Source organism: Lepidochelys kempii, chromosome 5 (assembly GCF_965140285.1).
Source record: "Lepidochelys kempii isolate rLepKem1 chromosome 5, rLepKem1.hap1, whole genome shotgun sequence".
Lineage (NCBI taxonomy): Eukaryota > Metazoa > Chordata > Testudines > Cheloniidae > Lepidochelys > Lepidochelys kempii.
In genome coordinates this window covers 62,824,825-62,844,177 of record NC_136384.1, presented here as the reverse complement: position 1 = coordinate 62,844,177, position 19,353 = coordinate 62,824,825, and the positions used below count along the sequence as shown (strand labels likewise).

Here is a 19,353-nt window from a genome sequence, read left to right as displayed (position 1 = left end):
TGGAAGCCATTCTAGAGAACGGTTCATGGAACTATATGGCATCTTTGGATAGTGAAGATGCTGCAGCAGTTCCCACATGACCATCCAGAAATGTTTGTTCTTTATACTAGAGATACAAGGTGGGTGAGGTAATATCTTTTAATGGGCTAACTTCTGTTGATGAGAGAAACAAAGCTTTCAGAGAGCTTTCCTTCAGTGTCCTGAAACTCTACATGGCCCATCAGTACTACTATTGAAAAGTATCTGGGACAACTGCTGGGAGTGCTTTATATTCCTCAGTGATGTAGACAGATCTGGGGCCACCAGATCTGAGGAATGGGCTTTCCCCGAGGTCTCTGAGGAGATGACTCCCTGTATGAATGCATATATTTAGCCATAGTATCTAGAAGATGGCCAGTAGGACCATCCAGCCCAAGGAGGAAACTGTCAGTCTCACTCACAATCAGAATCTGGTTCTCTATTATTGAATTATGCCAATAAGGGGGAATTGATAGCATGTCTTTTGTCAGGGAATGTAAGCAAGGTGAAAAGGTAACCTGCTTGTCCATATCTGACTCAACACTGGACTGTACCCCTTCCAGTCAGATGATCAGTTCTCCCTTTTGGATTCTAAACTATTTTCATTTGCTAGTGATTTTCCAAAGCTTGAATCTCACACCTAAGGTTGGAACCCCAAGAATGTGGATATGCTGTAACTCATGTACATTTCAAGATTTTAATGGTCCATTTAGACTTCAGAACAACAAACGTTATTTATTCTTGGTTGAAATATATTCATGTCTTTAAAACAGCCTGAAGGTGCAAAGCCAATGCAAACTTAGCATCAGCCCCTACTCCAGTAGAAAGAGAGGTGTACACATTCCTTTATGAACTAGAAGCATCCGGTATTTGGGTCAATCATAGATTTTATAGATACATGTTGCACACAATCAGAGTCCAGATTTTTCTTTTTTAATCAAGATCAGATTTGAACTGGGCCAAGCAAAACAAAGAATAGTTTGGTGCTACATAACAGCGAGGGCAGTAATAACATGGAACTAATTATCCTAACAAGATCACTATGTTATGACTAAATTATATATTTATACAAACATTCTATAAATCCTATATGTGGAGGTGGTATCCATGTGATAAACTGGAAAGGCAAATGACAAATTTATAACATGCTTTTGCAATTTGTCAAATGCCTATGAGCACGTCAATTTATCTTTAATTCATCTCCCTCAAGATTTGTCTGAACATATCAAACCCTTCAACAGCTTCAAAAAGCTACAATTTTAAAAATAAAAACAACCTTCCAGAGAAAAGTTTCTTCCAGCTCCCCAACAAAGTTGCTGCTGCCTAAGGCGCAGGAGGGACAAAATTCAGTCGTGTACTAATGACAGCTTTTCTAGACATCAAAATATCACAGCTTTAAAATCTGATTAATCTATTGGTGGCTCTGCAATGCTAAAAGCTGGAGCTTTATACTATGGGAAAAGGAGAATTCTGCCTTTCCAGTTATACAGTACACTAATCATTTGTGATTTCACCAAATTGTTAACAATACAACACTCCCAATCTCATGTTTATATCACTCCATTATGTATATTCTTCTCTAAGCTATATTTTTAAAGGCAGAGGGACAAAATTGTCCTATTAAGCAGCTAATGAGAATGACTGCTACAGTAGTAAGAAAGTAACTGTGGTGATAGAACCAATAATCTCTTTTATAACCTCACACCAACACCCTGCCTAGGCCAGGAAAATGAAGTGGGTTTAGAAAACATTTTAATTAACATTCATTTTAAAATTGTTAATTCTCACCATTTAGCATGTTCCATAGATAAAGACAGAGATGTTGAAAAATGTGTTTGCTGGTTGTGGTCAACCCTAATCTTCAGATCTTCAGTAGCACATGTATATGGTCCAACAATCATAGATTTTTAGATGGTTCCTGGGCCTGTAGTTCACTTTAATGAACTTTCATGCACATGAAAAATGTCAGATTGACAGCTTTGGAGATTGATATGTACCCACAAATTAAATATTGCAGGTGCGAACAAAGTGCAAACTTTCCCAAAATGTCCTGCCAGTATTCCTAAAACCCTTTTTTCTGGGTATAAGAGTAGATCAATATCCATGGCACATTAAAACCTTGCCTTCTTTACAAGATGCCCCACAAGCATGCCAAATGTCAGTGTTTATGATATCTACCAGGAATTATCCTGAGACCACCAACTTATTTCATATGGATGACCATAGCAAAACAGCCGAGAGATAGTCCTGGTTGGTCATTTCTAAGTGGGTCTGGCTTTGCATCAGTGACCTAGAGATGATAAACTCCATACTCCATTATTAATCTTGTGGATCAGTAATGTTCCAAGAATGATCTTTCTTTTTTTCTACATTCCTCCACTAAACACATTCAGGCATGCTTGTTTATCAGCAAAATTACTTTGGTATAGCTCAGTATGGACAAATAATTGCACAGTATTTTATGTTGATAAAGAACTTAAATTACAATCAACCTTTGCTCAACTTAATTATCTGAAATGCACAGAAACACAACTCTCTGCCCCCATGGATGCATGCAGGACATACACACCTGAAAGTAATAAACATAACACCGAACCATGAAAAATGCTGCGGAAACCTTCTAAAATAGCAAGTTTTTATGAGTGAATTTAAAAATATTAAGCCTTGACTTGTAACTCACCCAAGGTGCAGATGGTACAATAAGTGTCAAAACAAGCAAGTCACTGCAGCATTCCTCCAGAGATTGATGACATCTAGTCACATGATTTAGCAATCTAGCATAAAAAGCAGTTGGTAGTATCCGATGAGCTTTCTCACAGGACTCTTGTCCTGGGGCAAGTATGAAGCTCAGTGTTTGCCTCATGGCAAGCAGGTGTTTGAACAACTTGCTGAGTTTTCCTTCAAGAGCACTCTGTAAAAACAAAAAGGTTAAGGAAAGAAATTGTAAACATTGTTAAATAAAAGGAAGTTAATTATGCTAGGTGAAAGGCCACAAGTCCTGTGTAAGCACCTGCATGAACAACCACAAGTATGCTGACATTTATAAAACAGTCTCCTGGGAATTTATTGGAGACGTCAAACTCTAGGCACTCTGCCTTTTCTTTTTCTCCCCTCCAAACCATCTGTGGATAACATGTGTTGAGGGGGTAAGATCTGACAAAGCATGAAATACAATAAATTGCCAGACTTTTAGCCTCTTACAACAAATATGAAAACAAAGATCAAAGCCGTCATATAGACTGGGCTAATTGTTTGGTTTTTCTAAAGAACAGCCGAAAGCTAGTATAAAAAAATATTCAAACTTCTAAACAATCAGAATATCAACAAAGCATAAACAAGAGCATGTTTATCTTATACCTACCACAGAATCTTCTTATGTCCTTTTCCTGTTTAAACCTTTAGCCAGCTGGACACTCAATTTATTGACAGCATGTTTTCTTTTACTAACAAGAGATCATTTTAAAGATCGAGAACTTATTCTGAAGCAAACTCCATGAAAGGAACACATACTTTAAATGGATATATACCGAGGTAAATGAGAAACAATCATATAACATCACTACCAGACACACCAAAACAACTATAGCATGCTTCCCAAATTTAAAACAGAAACCATTTACAATAACCCACAATACAAACACATTCTGATTCAACACTTTATGTATATTTTATCTTAAAATATGAGCATTTGCTTATAAATTTATTTCATCTCCTTAATAAAATTTTATTCATATCTGTATTTCTTGGTTGTAAGTACTCATTTATTGTGTCCCATGATTGCATATAATTCAGTATTTTAATCTACTAAGATACTGCTCTTCCATTTCATTAACAGACAGACAGCAGTGATCACCAACAGAAAATTAGCTTACTTTTGGATTTTTTCCACAAAGCAAAAAAGTTTGTAAGAGAGAGTTGTGCAACTAGATTCACAATCAAAACAAAGCCATATTGTTCAGATTCTATTTTGGTGCAAAATTTTCTAGCATGTTGCTAGAGATTGCTTGGCATTTTCTACGTGCCTTATGAGGTCAAAACCACTTGCCATGAACACTAATGGTTAGCTCTGACTGAAAGGAAAGTTACATGAGGCCCAATGAAAGTTAACTACTTTTCTGAGGAAGCTCCACACTTGGATCCTGCCTAGTTGCTCAAGTATTGCTCAGTTCCCAGATGGGTTAGTGAACTTTTTGATGGTGCTTCGCCAGTTAGTCACCTGCCCCAGAGGGAACTCAGTGACAGTCCCATGCCTAGTGTAGAAGCAAGGGACCTGTGTAGTCTGTGGCACAGTGAACCTACATTAGGTGTCAAGCCCACCTGCTTTCAGCAATGCACTAGAGCTACATTACACAGAAAAATGAAGGATCTGGGGAAGTGTTAACTGGTTGAAAAATCGTTACCAAACTTATGAATTTAGTGATATAATTCTAAATTTCACCATGGATGACAATACACGTGGGGCTATATTCAGTGCTGTGGCTGCTTTGCACTCCCCTATGCTTGGCACAAAACAGCTCTAATGCTGGTGTAGCTGATTGCGAGAGTGAGGCTATGTCTACACTACACGCACTACAGCAGCCCAGTTTCCTCACTGCAGCTATGCCCCTGTAGCGTGATAGTATAGGCACTTGCTACAGCAGTTGAAAGGGGTTTTCCGCTGCGCCAAGAGGCAGAAGGTAGGTCAATGGCAGAACTCTTCTCTCGACCTAGCAGTGCTATACCAGGGCTTAGAGCGGCTTAATTTTTCACACCCTTGAGCGATGTAGCTTGGTCAACTTATCTTTCAGGAATAGACCAGGCCTCTAAGGGTATGTCTACATTGCAATTAGACACCCACAGCTGGCCCACACCAACTGACTCAGACTAAGGGGCTCAGCCTAAGGGGCTGTTTAATTGTAGACATTTGGGCTCAGGCTTCAGCCTGAGCTCTGGGATCTCCCACCTCGCAGGATCCCAGAACTCTGGGCTCCAGCCTGAGCCCAAATGTCTTCACCTCAATTAAACAGCCCTGTAGCCCGAGCCCCATGAACCCAAGTCAGCTGGCACAGGGCAGCCACAGGTTTTTAACTGCAGTGTTGATATACCCTGAGAATACAGTGACCAGATGTCCTGATCTATTCGGGGCTTTATCTTATAAAGGCGCCTATTAGCTCCCCACCCCCTGTCCTGATGTTTCTCACTTGCTATCTGGTCACCCTACTTGAAGATCACTCCAGCACAGGGAAATGTGCCAGTGGCATAAAGCAAGTCTAGTGACTCCTGACCAGGGAGAAGGGGGCAAAGGCAGGTCTTCCAATACCCAGCTGAGCCACTGTTGCATATCAGCTCCTTAAGCCTGGTGGCAGCTGTCACTAGTTAGAACCACTTCAGCTTATACTGGAAGTGCATCACCAGTACAGGATCGGGGTGCACAAAAAGTAGCTTACAGTCATCATTTCTTAGCAACAGCGGGGATTCTTTGCCATTCTATTTACACATATTGGGTTAGATCCTCAACTGGTGTAAATGAACATTGCTTCATGAAAGTTGCAGATTTATACAAGCTGAAGATCTTATCTACTGAAAACAAGATTTTAAAATGAGCTTTCTGGGGATCTTCTTTGGTAGTTTTCTAACTGGTTTTGACTCTCTAGCCCAATGGATTTATTAGACATCTGATTTTAATTCCTTCCTTCCCAACAAGTTTTCAACAGGTTTGCATAGAAATTTTCCCACCACTCCAGAAGACTCTCCACTCCTATGTACTTTACAGCATAAAATTTCCTTCATAAAATCATAACAAAATGAAAAAAAATCTCTTCTGAAACACTGGAATAATGAGAATTGGATCTCATGTGTCTAAAGGTATTTGCTTCATGCTCTCCAGAAAAAGTTATTGAGCTTTACAATTTTGTATGAAACACACGTAACTATTTAACAAATCATCAGATTTAACAATAAATCTGTTAGATATTCTTAACCAACAGTACTCCACTACTTAAAGTTCCACACCAAATAGATCAACTTTGCAGTCTTAATTAAAAGGCCACCGAGGTGGCGGCAGGGAATTCGGGGCACGGGGAGGAAGGAGTGAGGGAAGCCTATGCTCTACTTCGATATGAGAAGAAACAGTGTTTCACAGGAACATAAAAACATAGTATATCTCCTGTCATAAAAATTGAACATTAGAGATCATGGCTTATTTTCAGCACACATAGGTCAGAATAAGTGAAAAACAGAAGCTTCACTGTGTGTATTTTTGTTGCTATATTGTATATTGATGAGTTTACCATTTATACAGTAAATGTAAATTTTGGCACATTGCAGGATAGCCGTTACATTCCTAAGGGCTTGTCTATACTGCCCTTTAATTCAGGCTACAGGGGTGTGACTAGCTGTGCACACCACAGCTCCCCTGTGTGGAATCTGCTGGTGCAAACTAGAAGGTTTCCACTTCCTGTTAACACAGTCCTCTTCAAACAGGACTATATTAATCCACACTAGGAACCTTATCATTTGAGCCCGCAGTGCTTCCATGGGAAAGTTAGAGCACAGCACTTTGGTGCACATTCACACACCTCCACCTCACATAGGGTATGTCTACACTACGAAATTAGGTCAAATTTATAGAAGTCGTTTTTTTAGAAATCATTTTTATATATTCGAGTGTGTGTGTCCCCACAGAAAATGCTCTAAGTGCATTAAGTGCATTAACTCGGCGGAGTGCTTCCACAGTACCGAGGCAAGCGTCGACGTCCGGAGTGTTGCACTGTGGGTAGCTATCCCACAGTTCCCACAGTCTCCGCTGCCCATTGGAATTCTGGGTTGAGATCCCAATGCCTGATGGGGCTAAAACATTGTCGCGGGTGGTTCTGAGTACATATCGTCAGGTCCCCGTTCCCTCCCTCTCTCCGTGAAAGCAGCAGCAGACAATCGTTTCGCACCTTTTTACTTGAGTTACCTGTGCAGACGCCATACCACTGCAAGCATGGAGCCCGCTCAGGTAACCGTCACCGTATGTCTCCTGGGTGCTGGCAGACGTGGTACTGCATTGCTACACAGCAGCAGCAACCCCTTGCCTTGTGGCAGCAGACGGTACAATAAGACTGGTAGCTGTCATCATCATGTCCCAGGTGGTCCTGGCCATGTCAGCCACGAGCGCCTGGGCAGACATGGGTGCAGGGACTAAATTTGGAGTGACTTGACCAGGTCATTCTCTTTAGTCCTGCAGTCAGTCCTATTGAACCATCTTATGGTGATCAGGCAGGCAATACAGATTGCTAGCAGTCCTATTGTTCCATCTTCTGCCGGGCAGGCAAGAGATGCGGATGGCTAGCAGGCCTATTGTACCATCTTCTGCCAAGCAGCCATGAGATGTGGATGGCTTGCAGGCCTTCTGCACCGTCTGCTGCCAGCCAAAGATGTAAAAGATAGATGGAGTGGATCAAAACAAGAAATAGACCAGATTTGTTTTGTACTCATTTGCTTCCCCCCCCCATCTAGGGGACTCATTCCTCTAGGTCACACTGCAGTCACTCACAGAGAAGGTGCAGCAAGGTAAATCTAGCCATGTATCAATCAGAGGCCAGACCAACCTGCTTGTTCCAATAAGAACAATTACTTAGGTGCACCATTTCTTATTGGAACCCTCCGTGAAGTCCCGCCTGAAATACTCCTTGATGTAAAGCCACCCCCTTTGTTGATTTTAATTCCCTGTAAGACGACCCTGTAAGCCATGTTGTCAGTCGCCCCTCCCTCTGTCAGAGCAACGGCAGACAATCGTTCCGCGCCTTTTTTCTGTGCAGATGCCATACCAAGGCAAGCATGGAGGCTGCTCAGCTCACTTTGGCAATTAGGAGCACATTAAACACCACACGCATTATCCAGCAGTATATGCAGCATCAGAACCTGGCAGAGTGATACCGGGTGAGGAGGCAATGTCAGCGTGGTCACATGAGTGATCAGTACATGGACACAGATTTCTCTGAAAGCATGGGCCCTGCCAATGCATGCATCATGGTGCTAATGGGGCAGGTTCATGCGGTGGAACGCTGATTCTGGGCTCGGGAAAGAAGCACAGACTGGTGGGACTGCATAGTGTTGCAGGTCTGAGACGATTCCCAGTGGCTGTGAAACTATCGCATGCATAAGGACACTTTAATGGAACTTTGTGACTTGCTTTCCCCTGCCCTGAAGCGCATGAATACCAAGATGAGAGCAGCCCTCACAGTTGAGAAGCGAGTGGCGATAGCCCTGTGGAAGCTTGTAATTCCAGACAGCTACTGGTCAGTTGGGAATCAATTTGGAGTGGGGAAATCTACTGTGGGGGCTGCTGTGATGCAAGTAGCCAACGCAATCAAAGATCTGCTGATTCAAGGGTAGTGACCCTGGGAAATGTGCAGGTCATAGTGGATGGCTTTGCTGCAATGGGATTCTCTAACTGTGGTGGGGCCATAGACGGAACCCATATCCCTATCTTGGCACTGGAGCACCAAGCCAGCGAGTACGTAAACCGCAAGGGGTACTTTTCAAGAGTGCTGCAAGCTCTGGTGTATCACAAGGGACATTTCACCAACATCAACGTGGGATGGCCAGGAAAGGTACATGACGCTCACATCTTCAGGAACTCTGGTCTGTTTCAAAAGCTGCAAGAAGGGACTTTATTCCCAGACCAGAAAATAACTGTTGGGGATGTTGAAATGCCTATAGTTATCCTTGGGGACCCAGCCTACCCCTTAATGCCATGGCTCATGAAACCATACACAGGCAGCCTGGACAGTAGTCAGGAGCTGTTCAACTACAGGCTGAGCAAGTGCAGAATGGTGGTAGAATGTGCATTTGGACGTTTAAAGGCACGCTGGCGCAGTTTACTGACTCGCTTAGACCTCAGCGAAACCAATATTCCCACTGTTATTACTGCTTGCTGTGCGCTCCACAATATCTGTGAGAGTAAGGAGGAGATGTTTATGGCGGTGTGGGAGGTTGAGGCAAATCGCCTGGCTGCTGGTTATGCACAGCCAGACACCAGGGCGGTTAGAAGAGCACAGGAGGGCGCGGTACGCATCAGAGAAGCTTTGAAAACCAGTTTTATGACTAGACAGGCTACGGTGTGAAAGTTCTGTTTGTTTCTCCTTGATGAAACCCCCAGCCCCTTGGTTCACTCTACTTCCCTGAAAGCTAACCACCCTCCCCTCCTCCCTTCAATCACCGCTTGCAGAGGCAATAAAGTCATTGTTGCTTCACATTCATGAATTCTTTATTCATTCATCACACAAATAGGGGGATGACTACCAAGGTAGCCCAGGAGGGGTGGTGGAGGAGGGAAGGAAAATGCTACACAGCACTTAAAAGTTTACAACTTTAAAATTTATTGAATGCCAGCCTTCTGTTTTTTGGGCAATCCTCTGTGGTGGAGTGGCTGGTTGGCTGGAGGCCCCCCCCCACCGTGTCCTTGGGCATCTGGGTGAGGAGGCTATGGAACTTGGGGAGGAGTGTGGTTGGTTACACAAGTGCCGTAGCGGCAGTCTGTGCTCCAGCTGCCATTGCTGCAGCTCAACCATACACTGGAGCATACTGGTTTGATCCTCCAGCAGCCTCAGCATTGAATCCTGCCTCCTCTCATCACGCTGCCGCCACATCACGCTGCCCTGTCTTCAGCCCTCCACTTACTCTCTTCAGCCCGCCACCTCTCCTCCCGGTCATTTTGTGCTTTCCTGCACTCTGACATTATTTGCTTCCACGCATTCATCTGTGCTCTGTCAGTGTGGGAGGACAGCATGAGCTCAGAGAACATTTCATCATGAGTGCGTTTTTTTTTTCTTTCTAATCTTCACTAGCCTCTGGGAAGGAGAAAATCCTGTGATCATTGAAACACATGCAGCTGGTGGAGAAAAAAAAAGGGACAGCAGTATTTAAAAAGACACATTTTATAAAACAATGGCTACACTCTTTCAGGGTAAACCTTGCTGTTAACATTACATATGTAGCACATGTGCTTTCGTTACAAGGTCGCATTTTGCCTCCCCCCACCACGTGGCTACCCTCTCAACCCTCCCCCCTCCCCATGGCTAACAGCGGGGAACATTTCTGTTCAGCCACAGGCAAACAGCCCAGCAGGAACGGGCACCTCTGAGTGTCCCCTGAAGAAAAGCACCCTATTTCAACCAGGTGACCATGAATGATATCTCACTCTCCTGAGGATAACAAAGAGAGATAAAGAACAGATGTTGTTTGAATGCCAGCAAACATACACTGCAATGCTTTGTTCTACAATGATTCCCGAGTACGTGCTACTGGCCTGGAGTGGTAAAGTGTCCTGCCATGGAGGACACAATAAGGCTGCCCTCCCCAGAAGCCTTTTGCAAAGGCTTTGGGAGTACATCCAGGAGAGCTGCGAATGCCAGGGCAAATTAATCCTTTCACATGCTTGCTTTTAAACTATGTATAGTATTTTAAAAGGTACACTCACCGGAGGTCCCTTCTCCACCTGCCAGGTCCAGGAGGCAGCCTTGGGTGGCTTCGGGGGGTATTGGCTCCAGGTCCAGGGTGAGAAACAGTTCGTGGCTGTCGGGAAAAGCGGTTTCTCCGCTTGCTTGCTGTGAGCTATCTACAACCTCCTCATCATCATCATCTTCTTCTTCTTCATCCCCAAAACCTGCTTCCGTGTTGCGTCCATCTCCATTGAAGGAGTCAAACAACATGGCTGGGGTAGTGGTGGCTGAACCCCCTAAAATAGCATGCAGCTCATCATAGAAGCAGCAAGTTTGGGGCTCTGACCCGGAGTGGCCGTTCGCCTCTCTGGTTTTCTGGTAGGCTTGCCTCAGCTCCTTAAATTTCACGCAGCACTGCTTCGGGTCCCTGTTATGGCCTCTGTCCTTCATGCCCTGGGAGATTTTGACAAAGGTTTTGGCATTTCGAAAACTGGAACGGAGTTCTGATAGCACAGATTCCTCTCCCCATACAGCGATCAGATCCCGTACCTCCTGTTCAATCCATGCTGGAGCTCTTTTGCGATTCTGGGACTCCATCATGGTCACCTGTGCTGATGAGCTCTGCATGGTCACCTGCAGCTTGCCACGCTGGCCAAACAGGAAATGAGATTCAAAAGTTTGCGGTTCTTTTCCTGTCTAGCTGGCCAGTGCATCTGAGTTGAGAGTGCTGTCCAGAGCGGTCACAATGGAGCACTCTGGGATAGCTCCCGGAGGCCAATACCATCGAATTGTGTCCACAGTACCCCAAATTCGACCCGGCAAGGCCAATTTCAGCACTAATCCACTTGTCAGGGGTGGAGTAAGGAAATCGATTTTAAGAGCTCTTTAAGTCGAAAAAAAGGGCTTCATCGTGTGGACGGGTGCAGGTTTACATCGATTTAACGCTGCTAAATTCGATCTAAAGTCCTAGTGTAGACCAGGGCATAGTCTGAACTGCAGAGTATAGCCTAAGTCTCATTTGTACCATGTATTTGAAAATTTTGCCATACAAGTTAACCAACTGTTAAGTTTGTAGCACATTTGCTGACCATTTTTGTAAACACTAGGCTTTTTTATTTTAGTTTAAAAAAATTTGTTTTGAAGACAGTATATTCTGGACAGTTATGAGAAAGTCACATTAAAGGATCTCTTTTTAGCATGGTTCATTTTTGCATCTAATACAATGTCAGATTTGATAATTGTTTACTCCTGAGTTAGCAGCTCCTTTATACACAAAAGAGCATTAAAGACTATAACTGTTAACATTTAAAAGACTAAGAACAATGTATGCAATAAAGAAAAACAAAGATTCTATATTGCTACATAAACGTATTATCCACCCAATGCATTCACTTCTGATTACCAAACCAGCAGGAAAAGGTTGGCTAATTCAAACCTGCTTTGATTAGTGTCACAGAAGAATTTTCAAGAGGCCTTTGAAGTGACATCAGTCAGTGTTAGTTCAGATACTTGGCCTCATCTAACAAAAAGACAGACATCTACTGTAATATGAAACCATCAGAAATTAAAAAGAAAGTGCAAGAAAGTAATGAAGCCACTAGCTGGCACTACAATCAGAGCCAAGTAGCTCCTACTTTTTAAAGACGACTTCTTAGACTTGCTGAACCACAAGGGAGTCATTTGTTTGCACAGTTGATGCCCACACACTTTAGTGAGATTTTTTTAATGTATATTTCACCACATTACTTCAAATGCTGTTAATTGCTGATCAATGAAATACTTACATCTCTGACAAGTAATCATTCTGTGCAGTTGTTATAAATATACCTTGAACTTAATTTGACATTCTCTACTTATCTTTAAACTAAGCACAGAGACTGCTTGGCCTTTTACAACTGAGATGCAAGTGTGCATTTGCAATTTACATATTAATGATGTTATGCTTAAAGAAAGCATTACGAGCAATATTTAATAACACATAGAGAAAAATAATTACTATTCACCAACAATGTGCAAGGTGCTTTACAGGCAAGTATGCCCCAAACAACTTATAATTTAAATAAACAATGTATGAATGAAGCATAGGGATGAACAATAAGATATTATGAGAAACTATGATCCAACTTTACCTGTATATTTTTCCCTTTAGGGAAGGAGGAAAGAACTTGAGTCATCTAATTGTTAATTCTTCTCTGTGGAGAGGACTAATGATTATAGCATTTTGGAGAAAGAGCGTTTTCAGGTGGGAAAAGAGAGAAAATTAGATAAGAGAAAATTGAGGCATAACAATGGGGTCCTGGTCCATGACTAGGGCTCCTCAGCACAAAAGAAAGAAAGAAAGAAAGAAAGAAAGAAAGAAAGAAAGAAAGAAAGAAAGAAAGAAAGAAAGAAAGAAAGAAAGAAAGAAAGAAAGAAAGAAAGAAAGAAAGAAAGAAAGAAAGAAAGAAAGAAAGAAAGAAAGAAAGAAAGAAAGAAAGAAAGAAAGAAAGAAAGAAAGAAAGAAAGAAAGAAAGAAAGATTCAGGGATGGGGATTGTTTGGAAGAAAGCAAGAAGACAAGAGTGGGAGAAAGACACAAAAGGAGAGCGATAAAACACACTTTGATGCTAAACAGTTCTCAGTTATTAAAAAGCATCTAACAATGATGGAGTTACCAACCTCCGGATCAAAGACTTATTTGACATTGACTAGAGCTAAGAGAATACTGCAAGCAAGTATTCAAGACTATTTGTACAGATAACATCATTAATTCACATGGATGATATTAGAGATCCTTTTTATTCACATTGCATTTAAATGAATGAACTGTCAGGACACAACAGGTATATCAGAAAGCAGAGGATGCACATTTCTGCTGGATACAGAGTGGTATCAACACCAGTCAACAGAGTCACTCTCCTTTATAAACTTCAAAGTACAGTTTTCTAAATCGAAAGTATGTGCTGAACAATCAATACAATGGTGAGATATAAATTAAAGAACTAATCAAAATAAAGGGAAAAAGTTACTATTATTTAGACCTTTCGCAAATGGCTCGCAGTAACTATCCATAAGATCCTGGGATGTGACCTTTTCAAGCATTAATTAAAAATGTTTAAAATTCCAAGAATGCAAATACATATTTGTCATTGCCCTTAGCATGGTGCATTATAAACTGATTATCTAAGCAAAGTACATTTTCATATTGAAGGTTTAATTGCAGGACATGTTGCATATACATTAATATGCAATGTAAAACCTTCTCCACAGGTGCTCTACGTGATGAAGTGATTTTCATGAATAATTCATCAGGAAAAGCACTTCTACTGAGATACAATTTGCAATAATGTTTTTCAAGTGAGATCAGTGAAAATCAGAAGCTGTCATTGCCAATTTGTTTCAGTTCAGATTCAAAAGGTCACACCCTTGACACACAATGGAAGTTAGAAATGCCCTTTACTTCTTTTACATGTCAGCATCATATAATCTGTATTTTTTCGACACTTTCCATTCCAACACTCAGAGGGCAGTTATTTCAGGACTTAATAAAAAAGTGACTTTGGAAACAAGATTTTTATATCAGGTTTCAGTAAATACATTTTCCATATCTGTCAATCACTCAGGTTTCCTGCAACAGGCAAGATAACAGTGTGCTATAATTATATGGATATAAATATTTATATATCCCACTCCAAAACATTTAAATAGGTAAGCTATATCACCTCAACTCTACAAAGCAACAAATTAGATGAGAAAAGATTCTTTATGCAGTATTTTAAAATTCTCATACAAAATGGGGTTTGTTTCTTCACATTTCAGCTGATTGTAAATATTAATGCAGCACATCAATTATAGATATTTATTTATTTTGCAAATTACATGTGTAAATCAATTTAATGAATTTGAACCATTTGAATTTTAAAGTTTTTATGTGTTCCTTACATCATTTTAGTTTCTTGGGGAAAAAACTCATTACAAGACTACAACATGGTCTCATTTCATCTAGAGTTGCTCATCCATAATTCTGCAGTTTTAAAATACATGCTGGGATGTTTTCTCAACATCTTTATTTAAGCTACTTTGTATATGTATACTCAACTTCATGTTGCCAACACATCTGGAAATATATTGTTTTAAACATTTCAAAGCACAAGAATTCTACTATAATGTACTTTGTATGTTAATTATTAGAATCCTGCTAACACATATTTATATGCTGATATGATGTAAAGTTTAAATACTTTCAATGTGCAATGATTTTTTCCTGAAACTTTTATGTCAAAACTGTTCTGACTTGTGTGTTTTCTTACAATGAAATATTCACTGTCCAGCAATACTAATGAGAGTTGCAAAAAGTCAGGCAAAACTGCAATAATTTTATGCATCCAAATTAGGTATTTGCACATATAAATGACAAGCTGTGCAACTAAGTGGTTGCTGCTCATGAAAAACCCGACTTTCAGACACATTCACAGAAACTACATATGTAAATTAGGCACATAATTACACTAATTTTTGTAAGCATTGCCGTGAAAACCAATCGCTAAAACCTCCTAATAAAACAGCCTGCAGTGTCACAACCCATAAATGAAACATTTAAAAATAACAAACATTAAAATATCAACTCAATTGCATAAACACAGCAGTCAGTAGAAGAGAAAGAAAAGGCTCTCTGCACTAATAGATATTCCAGTATGTGAAGACTAATAAAATACTCTCATATTCTGTGTGTGAAATTCTGGCCCCATGATAATCAATAGAAGTTTATCAATGACTTCCATGGGCCAGGATTTCATTCTTAATCTCTCAGTTCAGAGGTACTAAAGAAAGGTAGCACACAGAAGGAAAACCTGGAAAAGTGTAGGAAAGAAGGAACAAAATGCTAGCTTGTTGATGTGGTCTTTCTGTTCGATGTTGTTGCTGGGTTTTTTGTTGCTTTTGGTGTTTTGAGAAGTATGGAGTTGGTAGAGTAGACAGGGGTAGTCTCGGTGGAAAATCTGGGCCTTTTATCTTTTGGAATATTACATCATTTTAAGCATAATTCGATCTATTTTCTTAATTTTCATAATTTAATCTGATATTAATTTAACTGATTTTATTTTCTCCTGAGCCAGTCATTCTGGGCAAATTGTAGTATAGCTATTGAAGGAATTAATTCCAAGGGCTCCAGGATGGAGGAAGCCAGCTCAGTTCTCACCACTGTAGGGGGCTTTAATTTTAAGAGGATTCTTATTTGGGCATGTCTGAGGATTGTGATTTCAGGGTTCTGAAATCACTGTCACTATATAGAATGAGTCTGTCCAGTTTGTTTGGGTTAACGGACTCTCTCAGGATACAGAAAGGAATCAGATTACGAAATTTCCCCTCCCCCCAGTGGAGATAAGATTTAAAAGAATGCTAGTTTTTTCATTATTCTCAAATGCTTTTTGTCTTCCTCTTCCCTTGAGGAGGAAACCAAGGAAGACGGAGATATGCTAGAATAGCCCTAATAGTATCCTCAGGCTGTGTCTAGGGTCACATACAGCACCCATCATTGTGGTGTCTAAGCACTCCCTCAAAATGGTTTCTTAAGTGAAACAAGATGAAGAGATGGTCTAAGAAAGAGGCTTTGACATACTCCTCCTTGCCATATCAGTTCCCCCTATTGCTGATGAAAAGAGCTTTACAATGAAAGAAAACACTGCCTGTATGTCTCTGGTTTAATAGATGTTTCTTGAAAAGTAGAGGAAGTGGGAGAAGCAAAGTTGAAAGAGGAAGTGAAATGGAGGAACCAAAAGTTAGGAAACTATGTAAATGGGAAAGGCAGCAGCACTGATGTGTTCGATTAGCTGTCTGAGAATCTGCTGTGGGGGAGGAGATCATAACTGTGCCACAGATGAACACCACTATGCATGATGCCAATAGACGGAAGCCATCTCCATGCCTTGCTAGGCCTATGTTTTTCTGTCCCCTCAGCCATCATGCTCCAAGAGCATGGCTGGTTTCCTGCGAGACAAAGATGTCTGGCTGCTTCTGTTTAAAAACAAGGCCAGTACTGCTGAAGGCTCATGACTAGACTACAGCTGGAAGTGTCACTTCCACCATTGCTAGTAGTTCAAAGAAAGTCTTCAGTTTTGGTTGCTCTCTGCAGGAAAACCCATGGAAAGAGACTGAAAAAAGCAGAGATACAGGAGAGAGTTTCTCTAGGGAACTGTCTCCGTTACAAAACTACACTAGATTTCGCCTCCTTCCTGAGGCTATAAATCCTAAAGTGAAGTAAAGGGAAAGCTTCCCTTCTAGGAGCCAGTGCCAGAGAGCTGCCTCTGCAACAAACAGAAGAATAATACTGGGACTACAATGGGAAAAGGATTTAAAAGGTTGTATTAAGAAGAGTTGCCTTTGTGGATGTAGTCTAATCTTACTAGACTCTCTGGGCGGTTGGGTACAATGCATGAGAAAGTATCTATATCTCAACATCATGAGTCTAATGATTTTCAAATTACAAGAACAAAGTGAACATCCTGAAGTAATTAAAGCATGCCCATAAAACAAGTTGTACTCTTACAGAATAAAGAAATGAAATAGGACACTTGTTATAGTTGCATTTTACAGCACTTGTAGAAATAATTTATAGTGTCTTCCTCCAATCCTTAGCACATGTGCGAGAATATTTCTTCAGAGATTTGACAAAAATGTAGACTTATGTAAAATGACAAACACAATTAGTTCAGACTTTATTGTTGCATATATATGTCACTATTATTAGCACTGAATGGAACTTTTTTTTGTTCTTTCTTGTAGGTACATAATATGATAAATGATGTAAGAATATCTACAGTACACAATGAGGTCCTTCATTCAAGCAACTGAATGCTGCGTGAAATGGAGAGTCAGGCAACAGCTCAGGGACAGATTTATTACCCCTCTGTTTGATCTTTTGTCTCTCTAGTCTTGACTTTCATCCGCTTGTCAAGGAAATATGCTAAACACTGAACTTCTTTTTCTCTAAAATTCTCTCCTCTTCCCTACATTAGCACTTCTATTCTATTTCCCACAATCTGTGCTTTTAAATTCTTTTCACACAATACCAAGCTCTTAGGAAATCCATCTCTCTGTGTCCATTGTTAAAAGCCTGATTCATGCCTTGGCTCTCTTACACCTCATCACTAAATTCTTCGTCTCTGGCTCCATTCTTGCCACTTCATCTCTGTTCAGTCTATCCACAGTACTGCTGCTACCATGTTCTTCTCTCCCTGGTGCTCCAGTCATGTAACTGCCCCCTCAAACTGCCCACCTCAAAACTCTTAATAGGAAATGGCCTCTGCATCAAGTTCAAATAGCTCATCCTCTCCCTTCAAGGCTACCCACAGATCAACTCTAGTTTTCACTACTTCCCACTCATGTCATGCACTCTACTCAGTTTTCCCCTTAGTTTTCCCTCGGCTTCTTTCTATCACTTGTGTCTTCATGCCCCCACACCCCTTCATTCCCAGAATACCCTTCTACTTCAAGTGAGCCAACCAATCTCACTCTCCTCTTCCAACCACATTTCTGTCACTAATCTCAGCTCCAGTGTTATCTGCTCCCTCTATTTTCCCTTATCCTTCTGTGCTCCCTCTCATTAAAAAATAGGGGACAGAAACAAACTAAATTATTTCAGTACTTTGCAAGCAACATTTTCTTAACAACAAAACCACCTATCTCTTGAAAAGCAATGTCCTTTCCTCCTTATTTCCCTTGTCTCTCTTCCTTCCATCCCACCCCCATTGTGTGTTATGATCTTTCATTATCTATCTAACTCATATGATAAGCATGTTGGATCACAGTGTCTCGATACTTGTTTGGAAAGTGCCATACATGTCTACACTGCAGTATACAAATTAGCAATGAGATAATATCGCAGGGGCCTCTAGGCAGGCACTTAAGGTCTAAAAGTGGCTTTAAAAACTGCAGGTTGTCTGAATGTGGAAGCAAGAGCAATCTCTCTGGTGGAGCAATACAACTCCCTAAAGAGTGGAAACAGGTGCAGGATGAAGTAGGAAAATAATGCAGATTCACTAGCCGGTCTAGTCTATGTTACTTAGATTTTTGCACAGAGTTGATCTGGGAGCCACAACTTCCATATGAGAAACAGCAGTAGATTATAGCTGTAATAGAAACTAAAGGACAGCTGCAGTCACACCCCATCCATTAGGGTCTGAGAATCTTCTTTCTAAGCCCTTGTACTCATGTTTTTCCATTTCTCAGATTTTGTCCCAATCATAATGAGACATAAAACATCAAGACAAATGCTTAACAATTCAACATTTGCTAGAAATTTAAGAAACAATGAGTGAAGAAGCTCATGTAGTAAAATTAAAGCTTGAGCAATAGAAATGCAGTCTCAATATTTCCGGTTTAAAGTTCTTACCAGATAGCGTAGGTTTACGTTTTCTATCTTCCCATAGCAAAGGTCTATGAGGGTCATAGGTTGTTTTTCTAGGTTTCTTCTTGATATCATCCACGATAATGCAAGATTATCCATACCAGTTGCCTAAGAAAAGGGACAGAAAATGAAAAAAATAATCTATGTCACTGTTTATTTTAACCAATTAAAATCATGCGTAGGTAGCTAAAAGCTAATTATGTCTGTAATCCCAAAATTAAGGAATGGAGTGATGGTTTGGATAAAATTATGATATACTGTACCACCAGAAAAGCCATACTTCTTGCTTAATTAGTTATTCAACACACAGAACAAAAAAGCAAAAGCAGCTGACAACAACAAAAAAACCTCACTTTAATGGTGAACTTGAATGCTCAAATCTGTGCCATTTATTTTGAGGGAACATTTCAGAAGATGGAAAATCAGTGAAAAGTATTAGTAACCATGGCATCCCAAATAAATCTGTGCTAAAAATATGAAGAATCAACCAAAACTCAGAGTTGGTCTGGGCTTTTTTCACTATCAGGAATATCAGCCAGGACTA

At 40.7% G+C, this 19,353-nt stretch overlaps 1 protein-coding gene across 1 annotated transcript in view; it reads right to left on the bottom strand.

Moving 5' to 3' along the window:
• The window catches only part of LOC144930576 (uncharacterized), a 65,162-nt gene extending 46,278 nt beyond the window's left edge, over positions 1-18,884 (bottom strand). Inside the window, exons 1-2 of the mRNA XM_078853004.1 lie at positions 18,795-18,884; positions 2,699-2,929 (exon numbers count right to left, since the gene is read on the bottom strand). Coding sequence (XP_078709130.1) covers positions 2,699-2,929; positions 18,795-18,884 — 321 coding nt within the window. The remainder of the gene's footprint in view (positions 1-2,698; positions 2,930-18,794) is intronic.
• Positions 18,885-19,353: the final 469 nt, after the last annotated feature.